At 43.0% G+C, this 22,986-nt stretch overlaps 1 protein-coding gene across 3 annotated transcripts; it reads right to left on the bottom strand.

The window, feature by feature from the left end:
* lamb1b (laminin, beta 1b) lies at positions 1 to 19,471 on the bottom strand. 3 transcript variants are annotated; one of them, XM_027020661.2, is made up of 34 exons: positions 19,369 to 19,471; positions 19,027 to 19,240; positions 18,182 to 18,357; positions 16,636 to 16,768; positions 15,879 to 15,952; positions 15,406 to 15,594; positions 14,822 to 14,885; positions 14,271 to 14,473; positions 13,782 to 13,902; positions 13,398 to 13,586; positions 13,035 to 13,211; positions 12,751 to 12,860; positions 12,569 to 12,648; positions 12,315 to 12,450; positions 11,603 to 11,761; positions 11,358 to 11,479; positions 11,058 to 11,178; positions 10,514 to 10,703; positions 10,002 to 10,145; positions 9,643 to 9,874; positions 8,780 to 8,943; positions 7,899 to 8,123; positions 6,398 to 6,612; positions 5,963 to 6,059; positions 4,863 to 5,232; positions 4,330 to 4,514; positions 3,836 to 4,077; positions 3,293 to 3,493; positions 2,802 to 2,946; positions 2,510 to 2,714; positions 1,989 to 2,130; positions 1,616 to 1,792; positions 1,070 to 1,229; positions 1 to 965 (listed from the first exon to the last, which is right to left on the bottom strand). In XM_027020661.2, exons 2-34 carry the CDS (start codon positions 19,055 to 19,057, stop codon positions 829 to 831), a joined length of 5,316 nt encoding a protein of 1,771 aa, XP_026876462.2. In that variant the 5' UTR covers positions 19,058 to 19,240; positions 19,369 to 19,471; the 3' UTR covers positions 1 to 828. The 3 variants fall into 3 exon arrangements, with proteins under 3 accessions (XP_026876462.2, XP_026876461.2, XP_026876463.2); XM_027020660.2 differs by having other exon boundaries at positions 19,364 to 19,459; XM_027020662.2 differs by lacking the exons at positions 16,636 to 16,768; positions 18,182 to 18,357; positions 19,027 to 19,240; positions 19,369 to 19,471 and adding an exon at positions 16,241 to 16,397.
* Between the last annotated feature and the right edge of the window lie 3,515 nt (positions 19,472 to 22,986).

Here is a 22,986-nt window from a genome sequence, read left to right as displayed (position 1 = left end):
TGTAATTCACAGCACCTTTAATTACAATTTTGACTGGAATGCCTAGACGAGCCCAAAATTTCAATATGACAGTGCTATTTTATTTCTCTTTCGTGGCTATATAATAATATTTAAATGTGGCAGATATTGTTTGGTATAGATATTTCAAAATACAACTTTTTGGCTAAAGACTAGATAAACAAGTGAAATGGTAGGTTTTGTAAGTAGCTTTTCCTGTACATACGCTGAAGTTGACTTAGTGGCTAGCAACAGTGCTTCGTGCTCCGGGTCCTGCAGTGAAACTGCACTTCCTTGCCAATTTTTAACTCGCTAATTAGCTGATGAGTTGAGTCAAGTCCCTGTTGAACCCTTTAAACAATTAATTTTTAACCCTGACTGAATGGAGAGATTTATATGTCTCTCATATATATCTTGTGTGCTTATATATCATGTAAATGTAGGTGGGCCTATTACATGGCTAACGTTATTTGCTTGCTAGCACCCAACATGGTTAATCACAGGCTATGGGTTATGTTGCTAGCGTTCTAGCTTTATGTCGACATTACATCAGTTGTGGTCAGATTACATTACGTCTGAATAAAACAAAGAAACCTACCTTGGAAAACAAATAGTCACATGTTTGGTGTAAAGAGGAACAAATGTGGATCGGTGCTACCCATGGGATTAGGTGCAGGGTAGAGGAGTACTCAAGAACCAGGACTGGGAGGCACTGGCTTAACTCAAGGGGAACCATTTGGGAACGGGATCTTAGGGAATGTGCAGCTACTAATGCGCATCTCTGGCTGACACAGAAAAAAGTCTGGGTTCTTCACGGGACTGTGGCCGCCATCACAGGCACGTGCTGTACAGTGCAGCCTTGTGACTGAGCTCCTGCAGCACACCCTGGGCCGTCTTCTCTAAATCCTTCAGCTCCTCCGCTCTCTCTTCCAGAGTCTGCTGGTTCGAGGAGAACGTCTTCTCCAGCTCTGAGGGAGAGGGGGACAGAGAGGCAAAGTCGGTCATGCTTGGTCCATCTGTGGCAGCACAGCCTTATTTAGGCTGTTCATGGCATCTACCTGTGTGTGTTTACCTGTTAGTCTCTTTAATTTGTTGACAGAGTCATCCAGAAAGTCTTTTGCCTCCTGCCGCAGTCGCTCCACCCTCTGGCGTGCGTCAGACACACCCAGCGCTTTGTGCTCCATCAGGTGGCTGACTAACCGGAAACTATCCTTCACCTCCGAATCCAATTCCTGACAGATATACACATAATACATGTAGTTGTAATAATTCTCATTGGGTGATAGCCAGTTCGATCCCCTGGTAATTCCGTGAAGCCAGTCCTGGCCAGGAGCCCAAGAGGGCATAATTGGCCTTGCTCTCTGAGTGGGTTGGGCGGCACCTCCCTCACCCCATTCCTCAACACAGTGCCAGCCAATCTGGGCATCTGCTGGCTGATGTGGGCATAGCTAGTGATTGATGCTCTCTTCCAAGGGTGTGGAACTGGAAACGACTAACATTGTGAGAAAATGGTTAAAAGAAATTCTTATTGCTGTCACACTATTGTAAGTTTTATCAGCCTGACAGTGTAAATGCAGCTATTCCTCAAAGCTAAAATTAACACTGGACAGCCAGTTACCCGTTTGGTTTGTTCCATAACCTCAGAGACGTAGTCAGCCACTCTGTTAGTGTTTTCTGCACTGCTGGAGGCCTCCAGAATTTTCTGTTTGGCCTCGCCAACCCCTGCCTCTGCATCCAGCATCCTTTGCGTGATGTTACTCAGTTTAAGCTCAGACGCAGCCGTCTCTGACTCCACCTGTAACACGCGCACACACACACACACACAAACAAATGCATACAACCATACACACCTGAACATACTGTACACACGGGCGTACATAGCATTAGGCAGTATTACCTAATATTACCTGAACACACACACTGTACACATGTGCAGGTGTTCACACATACTTTCATAAGATGGGTTACTACATAAACAGAGACACTCTCACCGAGGCCATGTGTTGTTGTGTGTAGTCGAGGTTGTCCTTGGCCCCTGTCAGGCTGACATGTGCTGCAGACTGAGCATACTCAGATTCATTTAACGCTGACATCACTTCCTCTGCTTCCTCCTTCAGCTGCATAGCCTTCTCACTGCAGAACACACACAATGTATCAGGATACTCCATGTACTGTTGTGCCTGTGATGGTACAATAATGTGTGTAAAGTGGTAACACTGAGCATAGACCTTATGTATTTTGCAATTCTAGGTATAAGCATCCATTCCTGTATTCTACAGTATTCTAGTTCATTGGTATGTTTGATTCTAACCTACTGTACTGTACTTGGATATATTCTATGAGTAAATGACAAAGCACTTTTGTAAGTCACTCTGGATAAGATCGTCTGCTAAATGCTGTAAATGTAAATGTAAACACAAGACTGTGTTTACGTGTGTGTGTGTGTGTGTGTGTGTGTGTGTTTGTATGTGTGTGCATGTTTGTGTGTGTGCGTATGTGTGTTTGGGTTTACCTGACTGTGCGTGTCTGGTGCAGCAGCATCTCTGCCATGTGGGCCTGGTCAGCACTTTCAGCCAGAATGTCATCCACACTTGTCAGGCTCGCGACATGCTGGCGAATCTCCATAGTAACGTTCTTTAGCTCGCCTGCGGCCACGGGCATCTTTAGCTTCAGCACCTTGTCAGCTAGTGCCTCAATTCGCTGCAGATCCGCTCCACCTAAACACACACAGAGTCAGACTGTTAATTTCTGTAAATTAATTTGTAAATTGGATGCTTATGTTGGATGTGGGGTGTGTTGCTTACGTGTAAGAAAGTCTCTTATTTCCTGAACGAGCTGTCGTAGCTCCTGATTGGTCTGCTCAACTCTAGATTTGCTCTGATTGGCCTTTGACAGGACATCCTGAGCACTGAGTTTAGCCTCGTCAGCCTGCCCGCGAGCATCTGACACCTTATAACACAAACATACAAACACACACCAATACAAACACATGCTGAGTGGGTCACGTAGAGAGATACACATGAGAGATATGCACTCATGTGCTATGGAATAATATCAACCACTCTCAGTTAAATTCTGGCTTAATTTTTAAAATAAATGCAAGATAAAGGATTGAAGTTTAGAGTCTAAGAGAGAGTGTGTGACACATTATAAGTGTATAAACCATGTAGAGAAATCCATTTAGCAATTAGTCAGCCAAGATAGCTGTGTGACTCTACACTTGCTCACAGTCCCTAACAGGCAATAAGAGCACTGCTAGAAGGCCAATGAGATATGTACTGCAGCAAAGACAAACCATCCTGTGGAGCTTCTCCACTTCCTTCAGAGAGTCCAGGATGTCATGGTCCAGCTCCTTGGCTTTGTTCAGGGCTTTGTTGCTTTCTGTGATGAGTCCTGCACACCCCGCCGCACCGCACTGCAACGCCCCAGCCTCGCCCGCGCACCCCAGACCCTCGCAGCCTCCGCAGCTGTCTGGGCCAGACGCTCCACCACACACCTACAGGGGCGTAAAGATCAAGGAATGCTCAGGTCAGTGCTCCACAAACCTGTTCATCGCTGGCAGTGTTAAGATGTCCCTAAAACACAAATACTTAGACAACTTTATGTTTTCCAACTCGGTCTTTAGGGATTGCCAGACAGTCCAACTTCAGACACGCTCGAAGCAGCAGGTGAATTTTTGTTCAGTTGCACTGGAAGCTTTGACAGAACAAAAATGTGTCTTGTTTGTGGATCCCCGTGGCCCGGACTGAACATGACGCCAGGTGATTATCGTCATTCTGTATTTCACCCGCCCTAGATTGACATAGTATTTTTACTGGATACTCATTGGCTGATGCACCTGGTGGCTGAGTTGCGATAGGTCATCCTGGTCCAAGTCCCGGTTCATCTTGTCTAGTCTCTCAGCCTGCAGCTGCAGTCTGAGTTCGTACCCGCCCTGGATGGCATTCAGCATGGCCTCGCTGGCTTGTCGCAGGCCTGCTGACTGCTCCATGGGGCTTTGCGGGTCACTGGTGGCCTGGTTGACCTGACCCTCTGCCTCCAACGACTGCTGGTGATACTGCCAAATGCTGTCTGCTGCACCTGCACAGTGGTGATATTCATGCAAAATACTGCAAATGGTAGTCATGTACAGCAGCCTTTTGTGTGAATGAATGAGAGCCTACTTTACTATTTCTACTACTACTAGCATATGTGTATGCAAATTAGGGTAATTAAGCAGGCTAAATTATACCTAATAATAATAATAATAATAATATAATGATTCTAAAAATGATAAAGTATGCATGTTCTTCTGCTTGTCCAAAATGAAGTGCATGTGCACATGGTTCGTACCCCTGATGTTGGCATGTTTGATGAGCAGCGCCTGCTGCTGCTTCTCCTCCATGCTCTCCTGCAGCTTGTGGGACTCCTCGCTGAGGGAGTGCAGCTCCTCCGCAGCCCTGCCGTGCTCTGCAGAGACCTGTGCCACCAGATCCTCTGAGTGGTTCAGCGAGCGGCCCAGGACCAACATGAGCTGACTGAGAACATATGTGGTCAGAAAAAGAGAAAGAAGAAAATGGTGAGAAAGAAACGGGTGGAAGCTTAGTGGAAGTGCACATCTGCCTTTGTCAAGCTGTCAAAGATAAAAAAAAAAATCTGAATTAACACCTAGATTATTTTTTCCCCAAAAGGTTTTGAAAACTGTATCTTATCACTTGTGCAACTGGCACAAGTAGGTTAAAAGCAATGTACAGTAACAGCGTATTACATTTCCTAACCTTATCAACTGCTAAAGTAGTATAATAAGATGTAAACTCAAAAGTGGTTGTAACAGAGCTACTCCTCTGTTTGCGTGTGTGTGTGTGTGTGCGCGCGCGTGCACATACTTTGTTTGCTGCAGTAGAGCTTTATTGTGTACGAGAGTTTTCTGAGCCTCGTTGTCCTCTAGTATTTGAATGAGCTGCCTGGCTCCGCTCTCCAGACTAGATATCGTGTCATGATAGGCTGCCGGCACACTTGTTACTTTCGCCTCATCCACAGTGCCTATCATCCGCTCCGTCTGATTGGTTAGCTCGCTGACTGTAACATCCCAATCACTGAAGCACTGATGACATTGCTGGCATTCAGGGAATTTTCCCACATAGCCCCGCCTACAGGAGTCACAGCGTTGGCCAGCCACACCCTCCACACACATACATTTGCCTGTTGACTTATTGCACTGTAGTGTGGAGATGCCTCGTGGATCACAGTCACATGCTGGAACACATACACACACATAAGCAATACAAATACTGTCGCTGGATGGGCCAGTGGCATTATAAAAAAATGTGAAACTGAGAAAATGTATATGTGTGTGTGTGTGTGTGTGTGTGTGTGTGTGTGTGTGTGTGTGTGTGTGTGTGTGTGTGTGTGTGTGTGTGTGTGGTAGGGAGAGGTTGGTGCAAATATGAGTTATAGTTGGGTCTGGGTCTGTTTGCTGGAATTTATGAGATAGCTTCTGCATCTGCGGTTAACACACATAATGTACGTGGTTAGTAGAAAGGGTGTGTGCATGTATTTGTGTGAGAGGGTGTGTGTGTGTGTGTGTGTGTGTGTGTGTGTGTGTGTGTGTGTGTGTGTGTGTGTGTGTGTGTGTGTGTATTCAGATGCAGCTGTGCTTTGGGATCAAGAATTATGGTGGGAATATATGACCTGGTGGAATCTCTTGAGCTGAATTCTTATGGTTTTCAGCCGGGTCTGCCCTGGAATTTTTTTGTCTATGTGTGTGTGTGTGTGTGTTTGTGAAGAAATACAAAAACAAGCAAATCTAAAGAAGGAGTTACAGTGGGAAAGTAACTACTTAAAATAACAAACTCATCCATGTTCAGAATACAATTTTTTAGAATACAAAGTTTTAGGTACTACACCCACAAGCATTAACCATGAATGTGTTTAGTAGTGTTTTTAGTAGTGTTTTTGTGTGTGTTACGTATATGTCCAGACCCACCATTACATTTTACTTCAGGATCACCCCAGAAAAGTGCCCTACACTCTTCACAAGTCCTGCCACCAAACCCAGGCTTACAGGAGCACTGACCCGACAGCTGGGAAGCACACACACACACACACACACACACACACATGGACACAGAGTTCACAAAGGTCAACCTAAAATTCAATGGCAGATGAATGTGTGTGTCCATCTGTGTGTGAATCTGTTTCTACTACTCTTGCAGGAAAACTGCTGCAGTTTTAAGAAATCTCTCATCTGTCTGTACATGATATTGTCTTTTTCATCCAAGCTTTTTCCACACTTGTCTATTGGATGCCGGCCAGCCACATGATTCCTCTGAAACTAGGACCTAGGACCAGTCTATTGCCTGCATTCACCAGTTTTGGTGTATTTATGTATCATTTCCAAGGGGTGTGTGCGTGTGCTCACTGCATCGCAGGAGGGGCTGAAGGAGTGGGTGGGGTGACACTGGCACAGCTGGCAACCCTCTCTGCTGTTGATATTCCAGGTGTTGGGGGCACAGTGGTCACAGTTCAGACCCTCCACACCAGGCAGACAGGGACACTGCCCACTGACCCTGTCACACTCACACTTCCCATCTACACAGCTCTGTTCAACACTGCCCAAAGCCTGGCACATACACTCTACACACACACGCACGCACACATAAGACATACACATTTGTTTTTATAATGTGAGACATGGAATCATACCGTTATTTAACCTCCCAACATTAATTAACCAATTCCTTAATTAAGCATTAGCATGAGAACATGAGAACATGATATCTTCGATACCCTTATGTCTAAATTTCCTAATTGTCTTTCATTTTAAAAAGTCCATAAAGGTTTCAGTTTCTCTTCTCTCTTCTTCCTTTTCTTCTTCTTCAATAAAGGAGTGCACATTCAGAGTTTTTACTATGTTTTTACTGTGTATTCTCAAGTGACTTTTATTATGAATATAAATATTTGGTTTTAAAAATTTGATTCTGGTTTCTCTTTTAGAATCAACTTCACATGTATTTATTCATGCACTTTTGTAACCTTTAGAAGTTCTAGAATAATGAAGGCTATGTTTCTTCAAATATTCTTGCCTTTTTGTTTTGAAAAATCAAAATAAAACATGTATCTTTTGTAAAAGGCACACACACACACACACACACACACACACACACACACACACACACACACACACACACACACACACACACACACACACACTCCCACATACCAGAGCACTGAGTATTTATAACTTTATATTTATAAACTTTATATTTATCGTCCTCCATTTTTGTCTCTCAGCTCAGATGTAAACTTTTCCTACTACAGTTACATCCTTCTCTTTTCCCACAACCTTACCAGGCAGATCAAAGGTCAGCCCATGCCTTATTCTGTGTGTAGGAAGTCACCACATCCTTATAAACACTGTCTTTGGCACAGAGGAGAGACTCTTTGACTCTTCTGTGCAATCAGAACAGAGACAGTAGTTTAGCGGGTCTCTGCTGCCCTTCCTTCTCTCAGCCAGAGGTGTGCTAATGAGCCGCCCTTGTCACAGACTTTGCATGGTACAGTGGGGGCTGGAACCATAACCCCAGACAGAGACCTCTCAGAGTGGGAACTGTGGGTTTTAAGATAACATGTTTGGGAAAAAAAGTGCATACCACACACACACACACACACACACACACACACACAAAGCATGGGCGAAGAGCAAGGACTTCAGACATATGCACACACACACACACACACACACACACAAAGCATGGGCGAAGAGCAAGGACTTCAGACATATGCACACACACACACACACACACACACACACACACACACACACACACACACACACACACACACACACACACACACACAAAGCATGGGCGAAGAGCAAGGACTTCAGACATATGCACACACACACACACACACACACTTACTCTGGCAGTTCTGAGTGGTAGCATCTCCGTAGTAACCATGGCTACAGTACTGGCACCTAGGGCCCTCAGTGTAATACAGGCATTTGAGGCAGATCCCCGTGTGGGTGTCACATGACCCTGGATCGTGCATGTCGATGTTCCTGTTACAGTGACATGGGTGGCACCGACCACCTGCCACCTGGGGGTTGCCATAGTAACCAGGAGCACATTCCTCGCACCGGGGTCCTTTAGAGAAAAAAAGTAGTGCTGGTATTTGTGTGTAATTGGTCATGATGAACTGATGTGACCGCTTGGTTTGGAATGTACATAAAGCATGTACATAACGATCTATGTGGCAATTACAGATCTACTGTAAAACATCAGCATGTCAAACATCTCAGTGAAAGTAAATATTCCTGCAGCAAGTGCTGGAAACTATTACCACCAGGTAGTGTTTCTACTCCATCTGCTGTCACACATGCCAGATTCCCAGCGATGTTTCTTAGTTGCTTAGGATGTTTCTTAGGATTATGCAAAGCGACCTACCCAAGACAGGGACTGTAACTTTTGAATCATGGTTTTAAAAAGATCCTCTTGTAACTTATGTATATATATCCTTTAACTAAGTGTCCACCGCATGTGTTTAGAGGGCTTTGGAAAAGGGTTGCACAGAGGATGTGGGACTGAAGGGAGGCAGAGGTCTCCTTCGGTAGCTAAATCTGGTCGACGTTAACTAGCAATAAATCTACTACAGCAGCTTTAATTATTTGCAGTTTGGTTTGTATTGTAAATCGCGGCTGACACGTTGAAGTTTTGTCATTCCAGAAAAGCCAGGGCTGCTGCAATGAGTCTGCATTGAAATGCAGTAGCATTGCTATGCTAGAATGTTGGCATGTCTCTACCTTTGTATCCTGAGCTGCACAGGCAGTGGAGCTGGAGAGAGTTGGGGTTCTCGTAGCAGGTGTCGGCAAACTGCCTGCCGCTCCCTGGGCCATCGGGACACATGCAAGGCCGACAATGCTCCCCACTGCCAAGCAACACGTTGCCATGGTAGCCGTTCTCACACCTGGGGAAGATGTTTTAAGATGATCTAGTTCTGCAGGAATATACTTCTCTGCATAATCCTGTGCATGTAATACAGTGCAGTCACAACAGGACAGAAATGGTACATTATGAGACAGTTCTGATTTATGTTTGATGAACATCTGAATTGATGAATGCCATTTATTTAATGTCAGCATAAGTTGAGTGCAGACAATGCCTTCTGATTGTGGTTTGATTACAGAATGAATGCACAACTTTGGAACCCAAAGGAATAAATGGTTCTGTGGTGGAGCTCTGAGTCATCACAGAGAATGGTAATGGAGAATAATGATTATAAAATGGATAGTTACAGTCCTAAAATCTGATTGGCTGAGCTTTGATGGATGCCGTTGTTAAATCCTATGATATACACTCACCTTGCAATGACTGGATTCTGTATTAACGTGCCTGGTTTTTTAACCCATAAAACCATTACAATATTAATTATGTCATAGTGTGAATATTAATAAAATGTTAATACTCACATAACAGTCATAAAATCACTGTAACATGTGGCCTTTTTTTGCTCATTGCTTTAATATATCAACTGAGAGCGAGGAGTTTCTGGTCATTCTTCCAGACACCAGTAATAGCGTAACGATGTTATTACGACAGCTTTTCCCTCATATAAACCCATAACTAAATAAGTTAAGACTGGTATAGATGCACTGGGTTCACGCACCTCTCACAGTGGTGACCTGTAGTGTGCTCCCTGCACGCCAAACACTGACCCGTGTTGGTCTGGCATCGATCGCTGTGGCCATTACAGAAGCAGGCATGGCAGTGGGGGAAACCCCAGTGCCCAGGCAGGCAGTGGGCACACTGGCGCCCGTAAGCGCCTGGCACACATGGGCACTGCCCTGTGGTCACATTACAGAAGGGAGTCCGTGAGCCTAGTTTGTCACACTCACACGCTGTGGAGACCAGAGGCAGGCATAACACACATTTGACCAATAGAACAACAGTGTGGATCTGTGTGTGATATTTGTAAGAGGTGTGTGTATGTGTATGTGTGTGTGTAATATTTAGGTATGCACTTACACCTGCAGCCAGAGGGTCCGAGATGGAAGGTGCCCGGGGAGCAGGTGTCACACTTTCTGCCCACCACGTTTGGCCGACATGGGCACTGCCCACCAATTGAGTTGCATATTAAACTCAGCGAGCCTTGTGGATGGCACTCACATTCTAAGTGTGTGCATATGTGGGAATAAGAGAGTGAGTGTAAAAGGAAAAGAGAGAGAAAACATATTCATATGTAAACATATTCATATGTATCATATATAAGCATATATTCCTGTAACCATCAATATTACCACAGTATAATCAATATTAGAATATGTAAAGTCTTGTTTCAATCCTGCAAATTGCTTATTACTATAATTATAAATAATTATAATTGGAAGCATGTGATATACATGCACCAGTGGTGAGTATAAACAAAGAAATAAGAGAGGAAAACACAAGGTTACATATTTTATTATAACACACTATGGTATTTGACCATGCATAAAAACAGTGTGTATGTGTGTGCACTCTCATGTGTGTGTTCTGACCCATAACACCCTGGTGTAGCAGTGCAGAGGCACTGAAGATGTATTCCTTGCAGATGTCGGTCATAGGGCTCTTCTGGATGGTGTGGCTAAGCTCCAGGCAGCGGTACTTCTGGAACATCTCCCACGCCTCCTCACTGTCCGCCGTACCTGAGAAGAGCTCCAGGTCGCGCACGACGGGCAGCAGCACGATCTGTGCAGCACACATCAGAGGCCAGAGGGCATGGGTCAGACTGTAGAGGTCATGCTTCAATTACAGTTAGAGGGTGAGATGTTTATATGTATTCCTAGAAGTATGTGTGGCATGTAGTTTAGTGGGCTTTAGACTGCAAATGGTTTGCAATGAATAATTAAGATAATTAACACTGTTAATTAGCACTAAATGTAAACAACATGTAGTGGAATTTAGTAGGATTTAGTTCAAGATTGTGGTTCATGAGTGGGGTAATTATTTTAAGTGTGGTTCTGATTATGATTGGGGTCTAATGCATTGAGAAGTGGTGTGAAATAATAAAAGTATGAATGTGTTTGAGAGAAGAACACTCACGGAGTCAATGAGCATGTTCGGAAGGTGATGATGGTCATCTGAAGAATAGTGGGCCAGTAACATACTGAGGTTATATTTTTTATCTTTTTCCAAACACAATGGTCTGGACAGTAGCACATATCTGCAACCACACACACACACACAGTTCAAAGTCCATACTTGCTTAGGCAGACACCATGCACACTGTTCACATGTTTAATGTAGAAATAATCCTAGAGGCTCTGCTAAACATGGTTGAGATGGTCTCATGCATACACACACATTATACATGCACAAACATACACACACACTCATTTTAACCTGGAGCCTGGAGACAGTGAGACCCTCTGCTGGTCAGCATAAGGAAGAGAGCAATGTGCAGATGGTGAAGGGTTACGAGTACGCATCACAACTACTAGCACATCCTCCCACATGTCTGGCAACTATGCGTACACACACACACACACACACACAAAAAACAACAAATTAATCATAACCTGTGTGTAGGCTTAAGCATGTGTAAGTGTGTGTGTGTGTGTGTGTGTGTGTTTGTGTGAGCACACTACCTGTGGTTCATAACGGATCAGCAGGTTGTACTCCATGGACTGTGGGACATTGTCAACTGTGAACTGAAGTGCTTTTCCTTCAGGTACGTTGGCAAATCCAATACCGGTCCAGGTAGCATGATGATCTACAGGCAGTGACCTTGGTACCATGGTCACCCCCTGTACACAGTCATCGCAAAGAAATTCAACTATCCTCTCATTCTATAGCTCACACAATGAAGCTGCTGCTTTAAAAAAAACTGCACTGAACTTATGAGATCTGGGTTGTCAAACTGGTCTCACAGCATAAAATTTGCACCAGTGCATTTAATGCATGTAGAAAATATCATGTCCAGTTTTCATTTGTGACCACATACACACAAGACACTTCATCACTTGAGGGTTTATAGTTGGAGCTTATATCTCACACAGAATGTGGTATGTTGCCCTTCTGCAGTGGTCAGTCCCTAACTACAAGACTACAACTGGCCAGATATTTTGGAATGGTGGACCATGACCAATGAACTGTCCATGCCAGCAGCTGTAACTTTAACAGTGTGTAACTGCACACCTGTAAAATGGATCTGAAAGAGAGGCATGTCTAATAAAAGTCAAGAGGCCATTTAAGATATGTACAAGAACAGATTTTAACATCAAGTGTGTGATATATGTGTGGTACATGGTTGAAAGAGGTGAGAACTCCAGCACCCATAATGCCCTGGGTGGCACTTACTGATTCAAACTCTGCATCCTCAGCCTCATAGGTGTAGTGGTCAAGCGTGGCGAAATAATAACCGTTCTTCACTTGGTCACAGCGCCTGCCAAACATGTGCTCTCTGCACACACACTGTCCTGTCTCTGGAGAGCAACTAGAGAGGAAGAGAGAGCAAAATGTGAGGATGTTGTTGATACTTATATATAATGCTAATGAAATGTATTAATCTTCTGGCCTAATAATTATGGATTTGAGAGTCAATTAGTTCTTACTCATTATTCAAAGCCCCGCCCAGATTGCAGTCACATGGTCGACAGCCATCCATGTCATTACGAAGGCCCCAGTGTTGAGGCTGAGAGAGTAAGGAAAAAGAAGATTTTTCAGAAGCACACACACAAACATACATGTACAAACACACACACACACACACACGCAGACACACACACACACTCACCAGACACTGATTGCAGCTTCGGCTGGTGACGAGGCGTTTGCAGTGGCATTCTCCAGTGTTTCTCTCACAGGCCCTTCCAGGGAGCGTACCAAGAGGATTACATCTGCATGCTGCATTATGCAACAAACCACACACACACACACACACACACACACACACACACACACACACACACACACACACACACACACACACACACACACACACACAAATAAACAGACAGTACACTATGAAGCTGTTTTATGAGTTTGGGTGTGTGTGTGTGTGTGTGTGTGTTTCCTCACGCAGGCAGCCGAGTGGGTCTTGTCCCAGGCCGTAGTGCCCTTGCTTGCAGCTGTCACATCGTTTTCCCTCCACACTGGCCTTACAGTGGCACTGACCTGCGATCAGTCTCCTCGCCACATCTGTTACACTGTCACACACACCGCCATTCAGTGAGCCCTGGGGATCACAGTCACATGCTACCAGTGCACACACACGCACACACACAGATGTCTGCGTATAAACACACAGCCCAACGCGCACAAACACATATCTTACAATGAAAATAGCAGTGGATACAGTCGGCAATCACAATAATCTCTTTGACATACACACAAGCACACACACACATACACACACACACACACACACACACACAAACTTACGTGTGCAGATGTCAGGGTGTCGTTTGTGCAAATCTGGGCGCTGGTAATAGAAGGGCTTGCAGCCCTCGCAGTGCTGGCCTTGTGTGTTGTGCAGACAGTTGTCACATACTCCCCCGCTAACGTTCCCTGATGCGATGTACGCAGCCATGTCAAAGTGACATATGGTGGAGTGGTGATTACACTCACACTCTGGGACAGATGCAGAATGAGTCAGAGAGCCACACAGAGACAAATACATAAATACACATCAAAACTTCACACAGATAATCCAAAATGTATGTGTAGGCATATGTGTGATGGGTGTATGTGTGATGGGTGTATGCATGTGCTTGTATGTACATGTGCGTGTGCATGTGCGTGTGTGGGTGTGTGTGTGTCTCTTACTTTTGCATGCATTGGTGTTTCTACCCTCTGCTGGTCTCCATGGCACATCGTGGTAAAAGTTCTCACACAGCTCACAGTTCAGTCCAGCAGTGTGGTGCTTACACACACAGTGCCCATGAACCTGTGTGAGGATATCCGTGCACACGCAGGCACATACGTACACACACAATTAACTGACTGTAATTGACAAGCAGAAGAAAGAATGAAAGAGTAGCAAAGACGATGCGATGAGAGAAAGATACTGAGGCAAAAATGTCAAGAAGACAAACACAGACCCACGTTGGACAGGAATTAAACACAGAAAAGTGCACACGATACACACACTGGCACTCAAAAATGCACACAAAAAAGCAAACACACATGTCAAAGACATTTCAGCACATGCACACAGACACACACACACACAAACACACACAGAGGGATATAAAGTGGGCTTTGGTAGCAATGCTGCCTGTGGTACTAATTTAGTTCTTTCTGACTGTTCCTCACCATTCCTTCAACTCTCGCCTCACCACCTGTGATTGGTGCACACTGAGAGGCATGGCCATAACAGAAGCAGTTGCCACGGACAACCATGTCAAAGATGGCGTAGTAGTACTTCTGCATCACATCCTCCAGGTCATTCATGAGGTCATCACCAAGAGTGTGTAACTTTACCATCCGCACACGCAGGTTAGTGATCCTGAGAAGGTCTACAAAGACACACAAACACATATGCAAGCTTGCACACACATGCAAGCATGTAATACACATACGCACACGCTCATATGCATACACACACACTGAGTAACAGGATGTTTTAGTGAGGAAAAATCAACAATCATCACACACAGATTCAATTTCAGTAACAAACATGAAAGAATTTTACATGCTGCTATTTTTCATGATTTAAGATTTCACAGGCACATAAATACACACAAGCATGAAAAGGGCTAAATACAATTTTATTCAGGGTATTTCTTGTTTTATGTGTCTTTTACACACAGAGACAACAAAAATGGGATAAAAGGATGTCAATGGCAAAAACGTTGGTTACTTACTTTGGATATGTTCACTGAAAGGATCACGAATCTTAAAAACAGGGTCAAGGACTCTAAAAATCACCTACGCGCGCATACACACACACACACACACACACACACACACACACATACACACACACAATGATAAACATGCACAGATAGACAATGGAATGCTATAGTATATAAAATACTATATACTGTACAGAATAGTACAGAATACTAGAGATATACATAGACTGTATAATATCATCCATGTATAAATGGATCACAAATAATGTTCACAAAAAATTAATAATAAGTAGTTATTGTATCTACTAAGCTGGCCATTGACAGAATTTTGTTTTTGGTGTTTTAGTTCATGAATTCAGTTTCACTGTGATTGATTGCAAAATATTATGTTATAGCAGTTATGAGCTAACCAGTTGGCACAGAGGTTTTTGTTTGTTGTTTTAATGTTTTTTTTATATTGTGTAAGAGTGAATTTAATCTTTACAACCTGAATTCATATTACATGAGAACATCTTTGTCACTGTCCAAACAAAGAGGTAAGAGAACACTTAAGTGTGCTTGTGAGTTTGTGTGAGTGTGTGTGTTAAACAAACCTCTCCTTCTGTTGAAGGCTCTGTGTCAGAGTAGCGTGAATCACATATGATATCATCGACTCTAATGACTGGTCCCTTTGATATGTATGGAAAGGTGGTGGAGCAGTCATATGCAAAGTAACGGTACACCTGCCAACTCTGCCCATAGTCTGATGAACGCTCAATCACCATAGCCGCAGGACGGAATGTCTGTGGGCAAAGCACATCACGCAAACATGAGAGCATGCACGCACACACACACACACACACACACACACACACACACACATACACACACATACACACACATATATGCACACGCACTTGCTTTATGTAAAATATCACTGACCCTCTGGAACTGACTCTAAAATGTTCAAACACACTTACATGTATGTTCTAAATTCCTCAGAAGCAGTAGACTCCTTGAGTGGAGTGCAGTGTCTGTGCAATGTGTATGGGTTAGGTGTTTGTGCATGTATTGTGTGTGGCAGTACCTTAAAGGTCATGATGAGATGTGTGAAGTGGAATTCAGCTTCTAAGTCGAGCTGAATGGTCACATTCTCCACTCCTGACAGAGACAGAAACAAAGAGTCGTGTGTGTGTCCACGAATGAGATTTTCCAGTTTCTCATATGGACAGATAATGCTTGAATAACAGATGGAGTGAATAAAGTTATTCAGTCCTCTCCACTCCTTGTGCCACAGTCAACAGAACACTAGCACAGGGCGTCAAAAGGCCAGTTGAAGATTTCTAGTGTGAGTTAAGTGGAATGAAGCAAAAACCAGCTCCAACTGTTCCAAACACAGCATAAACATGTAATTCGCTGAATTCATGAAGGTGCGCCACACCCACGAACCTAATCAGTTAGCATGGTAGTGGTGAAAACCAGTCTCTGGGGAACAAAATGGATGCTGGTTCCCAGGCCCAGCTGTGGTGCTCAACTCTCACTTGCTCTCGGTTTCTCTCCCACCATTTCCTTCTTCTTTTTGGCTGAACTCTCTCTCTCTTTCTGTGGCCAGGACCGCTGCCCCTGGGAGACTGAGCAAGTCCGCAGGAAGTGCACTCTGATCAAACGCAGCCAGTACTGACGTGCACTGTTTTACATCTACCATTTATTATTAGTGCATGTTACGAAACTCACTTCATACACTGTGAAGTGATGTTTCATGTGATTTAGACCCCCCCCCCCCAAAAAAAAGAAACATGAAACACAAAACAGAGATAAATGGGCAATGTCAGAAGCTTTCTCACCATTCTGGGATTGCCACCATGTTTTGAGCCTGTTGGGGGCAAAGGTTGTGACTATGTTCTCAATGGTGTGGCTGTTGGGGTGAGTGACTTCATTGTACATCTCCCGGGAGTCACATTCAAAGCACTTATCAGCCTAAGGAAGGACAGATGAGTACAGACATTTAGGAAACATGAGAATCATGTTACCTCTTACTCTCTCTCTCTCACCCATAATCACATTCTCTCTTTCTCACACATATATACACACACACACACTAAAAAAAACCAAAATAATGCACATAGCAATTAGAAAGCTGGTTTAGACTGTTACTATAACACCACATACTCTGTACATTTGAAGGGGAGATGGATAGCTGTTGTGTGGATTCATCAGAAATGTATAAAATGTGTGTGTGTGTGTGTGTGTGTGTGTGTGTGTGTGTGTGTGTGTGTGTGTGTGTGTGTGTGTGTGGGAGAGAGAGAGAGAGAGAGAGACACAGAGAGAAAGAGAGTTGTATAGTTGTATGCATTCCAGCTCAGATCAGAGCAGTCTACCCACTCTCTGATTACAAGCCAATCGGACACTGACACATTCATAGCCACACAGCCGTCTGGGTTTCTCTCTCTGCTGTTCTCTGCTCCCTCAGCATGTTAAAGTACAGAGCGGGTGAAAATTCTGGGCTGTGTGGGCTGCACAGACGCACCAAAGAACTCTGAAAGAGGCCTGAGGGAGTTTGGAACATTCAGATAGACAGAAAGATCGTCCTCTCCATCTCCTCCCATTACACACACTGCACAAAAGGGTGATTGTTGGACAGAAAGTGAATTTTGCAGTGGACACAAAAAACACATTCTGTTGCCATGTACAACATAATACAGAGGAGCAATCAAAGACAGATTGCTGGAGTAAATCATACATTATGACAGATGAGAGATGTAATGTCTCACATCTTGGTCAAGATGACAACTAGATTTTGCCAGACAACTCTGATATCACTTCCCCTAGATATCAATAAAAGTACTGGAAATGTCACAGAGTCTGTTAAAGTCCCTGGGCCTACCATCTGAGCTGGGACACAAGCTTCTCTGTTGTGTAGAAAGCACAGCAAGGCTGAGGGTTTGCAGACTCTAAAACAACTCAATGTGGACCAGGAACAGGCAAAACTGGAGGTGCAGAATCAATCCTCCCTGATCTCAAGGATGAAACTATTTGGCCCTCTGATATCATCTGTGTTATTGGTATCGCACATTGGCTGTTCCCCCACTCCCGAGCAGATGACTGGGTGTGAGAACCATTGATAGAATCTTATAACATGTAATTCCAAAATCTTAAGTTATCAAGCTGTTTAGTTTATAATAACTTGCTTTTTATGCAGCAGATGACATTTAACTGACACTTTTATCCAAAGCAGCTTACAATTACAACTGAAGACTACTTGAGGGTTCCCCACTCAGGGGCCCAACAGTGGCAATTTGGCAGCAATGGTATTTGAACAGGCAAGCTTCTGATTTCTAGTCAAGTAGCTTAACCACTAAGCTACAACTTATTATACATTATAGTTATTACCTGCAGGTTACTGACAATACAGAAGGTTTCGGGACCGCTAAGTCCGCACGTGGAGGAGGCTTTGAGCCGGCGCGCTCTACCAATCAGGAGGTCGCCGGTTGCGGGGTAGCAGCTGCCTTCTGCGCACCTGTCAGTGTACGAGGGCAGATCTTGTGCCAGGACCCCGAAAGCCACGACTATACGAAGGGAAGAAGAAGCCCGAAAAGATGTTAGATAATCGAGGTTATCGGACTGACTATGATCAATAATTCAAGGCGAGTGGATTTGCCGGTATAATCTCCAAGACACTCGAGAAGATCGTTAAAATGCCGTGCGGGCGGAACGGAGTACGCTTGCTCATGGTGTTTGCACAAACACAAACACCTGGCAGATACTAATGTGTATATACACGACATCTGTATATATACTGCTTGAATTGCTTAAGGTCAGAATGAAGTGCCAACATATTACGGATATTCGATTGTAACCAATTTGATCAGTTTACTTTATATGACAAATAAAGTGACTTAATTTAAAATTAGAATGATACTTAAATTACGGTCTATTTTCATGATTACAGTGACAAAACCAGGGCGCGTGTTTTGAGAGAATTGAAAAAGCTTTATGGAGACACACGCACTTCTCTGCACACTAACTCAAAACACTGCAATACTTAAAACAACAAGCATCAAATTACTTTTTATGTTCGGTGTCAGCCAGTAAGACTGTTTTAAATAATAACATATACAGAGTAATAAATGAATAATTTATGTTACAGAGTAATAAATTGCATTTTCATAAAACACAAACATTTACAATTTTCTCGGCAAACGAAGAGTTCTAAAGCTAATGTTACTTCAACTTACTTAAAACTGTAGCAGTCTGTAATATCCACATTGCTGAGTTACAGAAATGAACTGCGCTGTCAGATTCTGCGCACCCGACATTAACTTATTCTTGCCCGGGCAGCCCAGAGAAACCGCTATGAGTAAGAATAAAAAGAAGAGAGTCTCAAGCCAAAGCTCCCGCCCAGTAGTACACACCAAAGCCTCGTCCTCTAACTGCGTACGTCATGGGGACCTCGAACAGAAAAAAACAGCAAAAACTCTTAAACCTTTGAAACATTGCACGAAGCACTGAGGATATTTACGGAGTTCACTTTACTAAGAGCTATGTTTGTTTATAGTTCAAAAGTGGCCGAACCTCACTTTTAGTTGTTTTGTTTTCAGAACCATACAAACACTTCTAGAAGAAAGATCCTGTGAGATGTCCTTAGAGCTCAGCTGTCCCAGTTTGTATACGACGACAAGTAAACAGAATAGATACAAACAATCGCAAATGTCGGAAGTATAAAAGAACAGGATATTTCCACACACTACGAAAAAGCAAGTGACGTGACTTGTTCTAAAACCATGAAATGTACATTTAATACCACTTTTTATCAGTAATGGGAAAAACGAAAACACATTTCCCCAACTGCTTGTTTTCTTTCTTTCTTTCTTTCTTTCTTTCTTTCTTTCTTTCTTTCTTTCTTTCTTTCTTTCTTTCTAGAGAGAGAGAGAGAGCAATAATTATATAAAAAGAGAGAGCAATAATTATATTGAGAAAGAGAGAGCATCTCTACGAATGACACTGTGCACTTCAGAATGTCTGTACAAGACCAGCTGTGGTGTGACTAAGTAGTGAGGCTAAGTCACTTTCCATGAAAACAGAACCCACACACAATCAACCCCCCCCCCCCCCCCCCCACACACAGGTTGACTAATGTGTGTTTGCTATTTGGGGAGGGTAGGCCATCTGGTGAGAATTATAATTTGAATATAAAAACAAATCATCTTCATCACTCATGTTTCAGCCCAGAGCAGAGAATTTCAGAATTATGTCAGCATTTTTTCACGGGGAAACATTCATGCAACTATTTCTATATAAGACTCAGGACTTCACAAAAGCTCTTTAACAATAATAAATCATTCATGCCACCTACAAGTTAAATACACAATGCAAAATGTCTCCTGAAAATAAAATATTTAGTGAAACAGGTTGGGTCTAAATAAATTCATATGTTTGATATGGAAAAAGACAAAACAAATCTAACACATTTAAAAATTCTAAAATAATGATACAAAAATATAAACAATGCCAGGACATTACTGGCACATTTGTTCAGTTTTAAAGAAGCGAAAATTCTAATCTGTGATTAATTAGACTTACTGTGTCAGTAGTCACAAGACTTCAATTAACTTATGAATGAATTAATTGAATTAACATATGAATGAATGAAATGTGGAAAAGAAACCATGAAAAACAAATATAGAATTGCTTAATGTCACAGTTACAGTCTGCAAAAACCTGTAAGTTTGTGAAAACTGCTGTACCTTTTCCAACCCGTGTCAGTAAAATGCAGGACTAGCAACTAAACTTTTATTAAACAAGGGATCATTACTAACTCTCCACAGCACAATTGCACATAAGGGAAATGTAAGAATATAAATGTATGCTAATTTGTGTGTTTCATTGGCCATTTAGCACTAGATAACGCTAATGGCTCAAATAATGACTAGTATTATTTGCTGCAGGATGCACAATAATGTTCATGTTATTAGTTTGTTAGTTGAATGTAAGAGGAACTTCATTTTAACATGTGAATAACATGAGAGCAAATGTGTGGTGGGAGATGTGTGGCATTGTTCTTGTAGAATACCAAGCATTCACTGGGAATAGGGGTGGTTTCTGTTTGGGGACTCTTGATAGATGTGGATTGTATAGATATGTAAATGGATCTTAAATAGTCCTTAAAACAGTAGGGTGACCGGGAGTTAATTTCTAGAGTGCACCAAGAGATGGGGTTGTGGCGTTGGAGCCAAGGGAGACCTAACACTAGATGATAGTCGGCGGAGTTGATAACAAAAAAGAAGATTGAGATTAAAGTGGAGCACGCTGACATGCATTCGCACAGGTTTAGTGAGAGAAGATACGGTGCCCTCTACTATTGGTTTACCATCTAATGTTGAGAGTTTCATGAGGGTACCGAGGTTGTCCATGGTGATGCCTAGCTGGAGGGCGAGCTTGGCATGAATGGTTTCCTTTGCCCCCCAAGTCGATCAGTGCTGGAATGGACACAGGAGTAGGGCAATACAAGGTGACTGATAGGATGAAAGACCTTGAAACCAGTCCATTAACAGAACAGTTCACCTCATTAGTGTGTGTAACTTGCCCTGGGACTGACCAGAGGCAGAGGTGGCATAAAACTTGTGCTTGACTAGGCAGTCTTGTAGTATGCGACCTGGTTCCCCACAGTACAGAAAGAGGTTATTATGTAGCTGGTGGAGACTTTCTTTAGTATACAGATGAGTTGTGTCACAAACTATGGCTTCAGGCTGGGTATCAGATACCACTAGGTCCCGGGAATAGGCAGAAATATGATGTGTCTTGAAATGAATGGTACCTTCATCTCCCTTTTACATTTGGATGTCAGCATGTGGTCGAGGCAAACCGTGAAGGTGACGACGTCCTACAAATCCAAACCTTTTCTGTGAGAAAAGCCATTTCTGTGAGAATGTCTGAACTTAGGCTATTGCGAAAAGCTGTCAACAGACCTGGGTCATTCCAACCACTGCCTGCTACCAGAGTGCGAAACTCCCCATTACTGTCACTTATCATGATGATGATGTGGTTTAGAATGCATCTGCAGGGGCTGATTGAGTGGCTAGAGATAGTGGTTTGGTGGTACATCTACAAAGTGAGAAATTGGAAGGGCCCAGGTCACTTATCTTGGCCATCAGGTTGAGCAGGGAGCAATAAGACTTAGGACCTCTCCAGACTATACCACAGCTAATGTGTATACTAGAGTTATGTGGGATTTACCTCAGTTTAGTAACCAATGTCAGCACAGGTGGCCTCTCCTCTAATCTATTGAAGAAGATTATGTGCAGACTTTTCAAAGTGCACTGGTCCAGATGAATGCCATTTTCTCATGTGAGCTGGTTATGAAGGCTCCAGATTTTTGTGCTCTGTTGAAGCTAGCGGTGTACAGTTGTGATGTTGGGGTTGGAGCTGTCCTGCAAAAAGGAGTTGTGCTGCAGTCAGGGATAAATAAACCTGTAGATTATTTTTCCAAAAAACTCAATTGTCTTCACTGAGCATATTTTCTATCAAGGAGGAAGCACTAACATTAATTTATGGCAGTACAACATTTTGTGTTTTACTTGGCTAGTTCAAGTGGTGAGGTCTCTCTTTATTCATTTACATTTTATACATTTGGCAGATGCTCTTATCCAATTTCAATTACAATTACAAGTACGTTATAGAGGTAGGTGAATGTGGTGTTAGGAGTCTTGCCCAAGGGCTCCCTACCAATCATATACTGTACCAACCTGAATGGATTCTTTAGCGCATAATCCATTGACCTTTCTAGCAGAATTCAGAACATTGAATCAAAGAGTGTTTAGATGGAGTTTTAACACTACACTACTGCGCTAAAATCTAAGCACCGTGCATGTCCCATAGAAAGTCATCATACTTGCTGATATGCTATCATGTAGTTGAGCAGGTAGCTTTAGGATACAAATGTTACAGGATGCTCATACTACAGTAAGGAAAATATATACACTGCACTATCATAACCATTCTAGCCACTGGAGGGCAGTAGCTGGCTTCTTGCGACTTGTTATTATGATTAAAAAAAAAGAAAAGAGTGGAAAAGACATCAAAGGAGGCCTTAGGAATCTTGGATGGTGATTGGTTGGAATTTTTTATTTTTTTGTCAATCTATCACTGTAAATAACCTGCCTGGGTTCTATATCAAAATGAGTAATTCATTCACATAT

This window comes from Electrophorus electricus, chromosome 7, assembly GCF_013358815.1.
Source record: "Electrophorus electricus isolate fEleEle1 chromosome 7, fEleEle1.pri, whole genome shotgun sequence".
Lineage (NCBI taxonomy): Eukaryota > Metazoa > Chordata > Actinopteri > Gymnotiformes > Gymnotidae > Electrophorus > Electrophorus electricus.
Note: the sequence above shows the minus strand (reverse complement) of the source record. Positions and strands in the feature narration are given on the sequence as shown.

Bases quoted from the DNA above. Each gene is read 5' to 3' on its own strand.
- lamb1b (XM_027020661.2), bottom strand. From the start codon at position 19,057: ATGTGGATATTACAGACTGCTACAGTTTTAA. The intron at 6,613-7,898 runs GTAAGTGTGTGT...GTGTGTGTGTAG, and splicing joins TACCACTCAGAACTGCCAGA to AGTGTATGTGCCAGGCTTTG. The intron at 5,233-5,962 runs GTGGGTCTGGAC...TATGTGTTCCAG, and splicing joins TCCTGAAGTAAAATGTAATG to CATGTGACTGTGATCCACGA.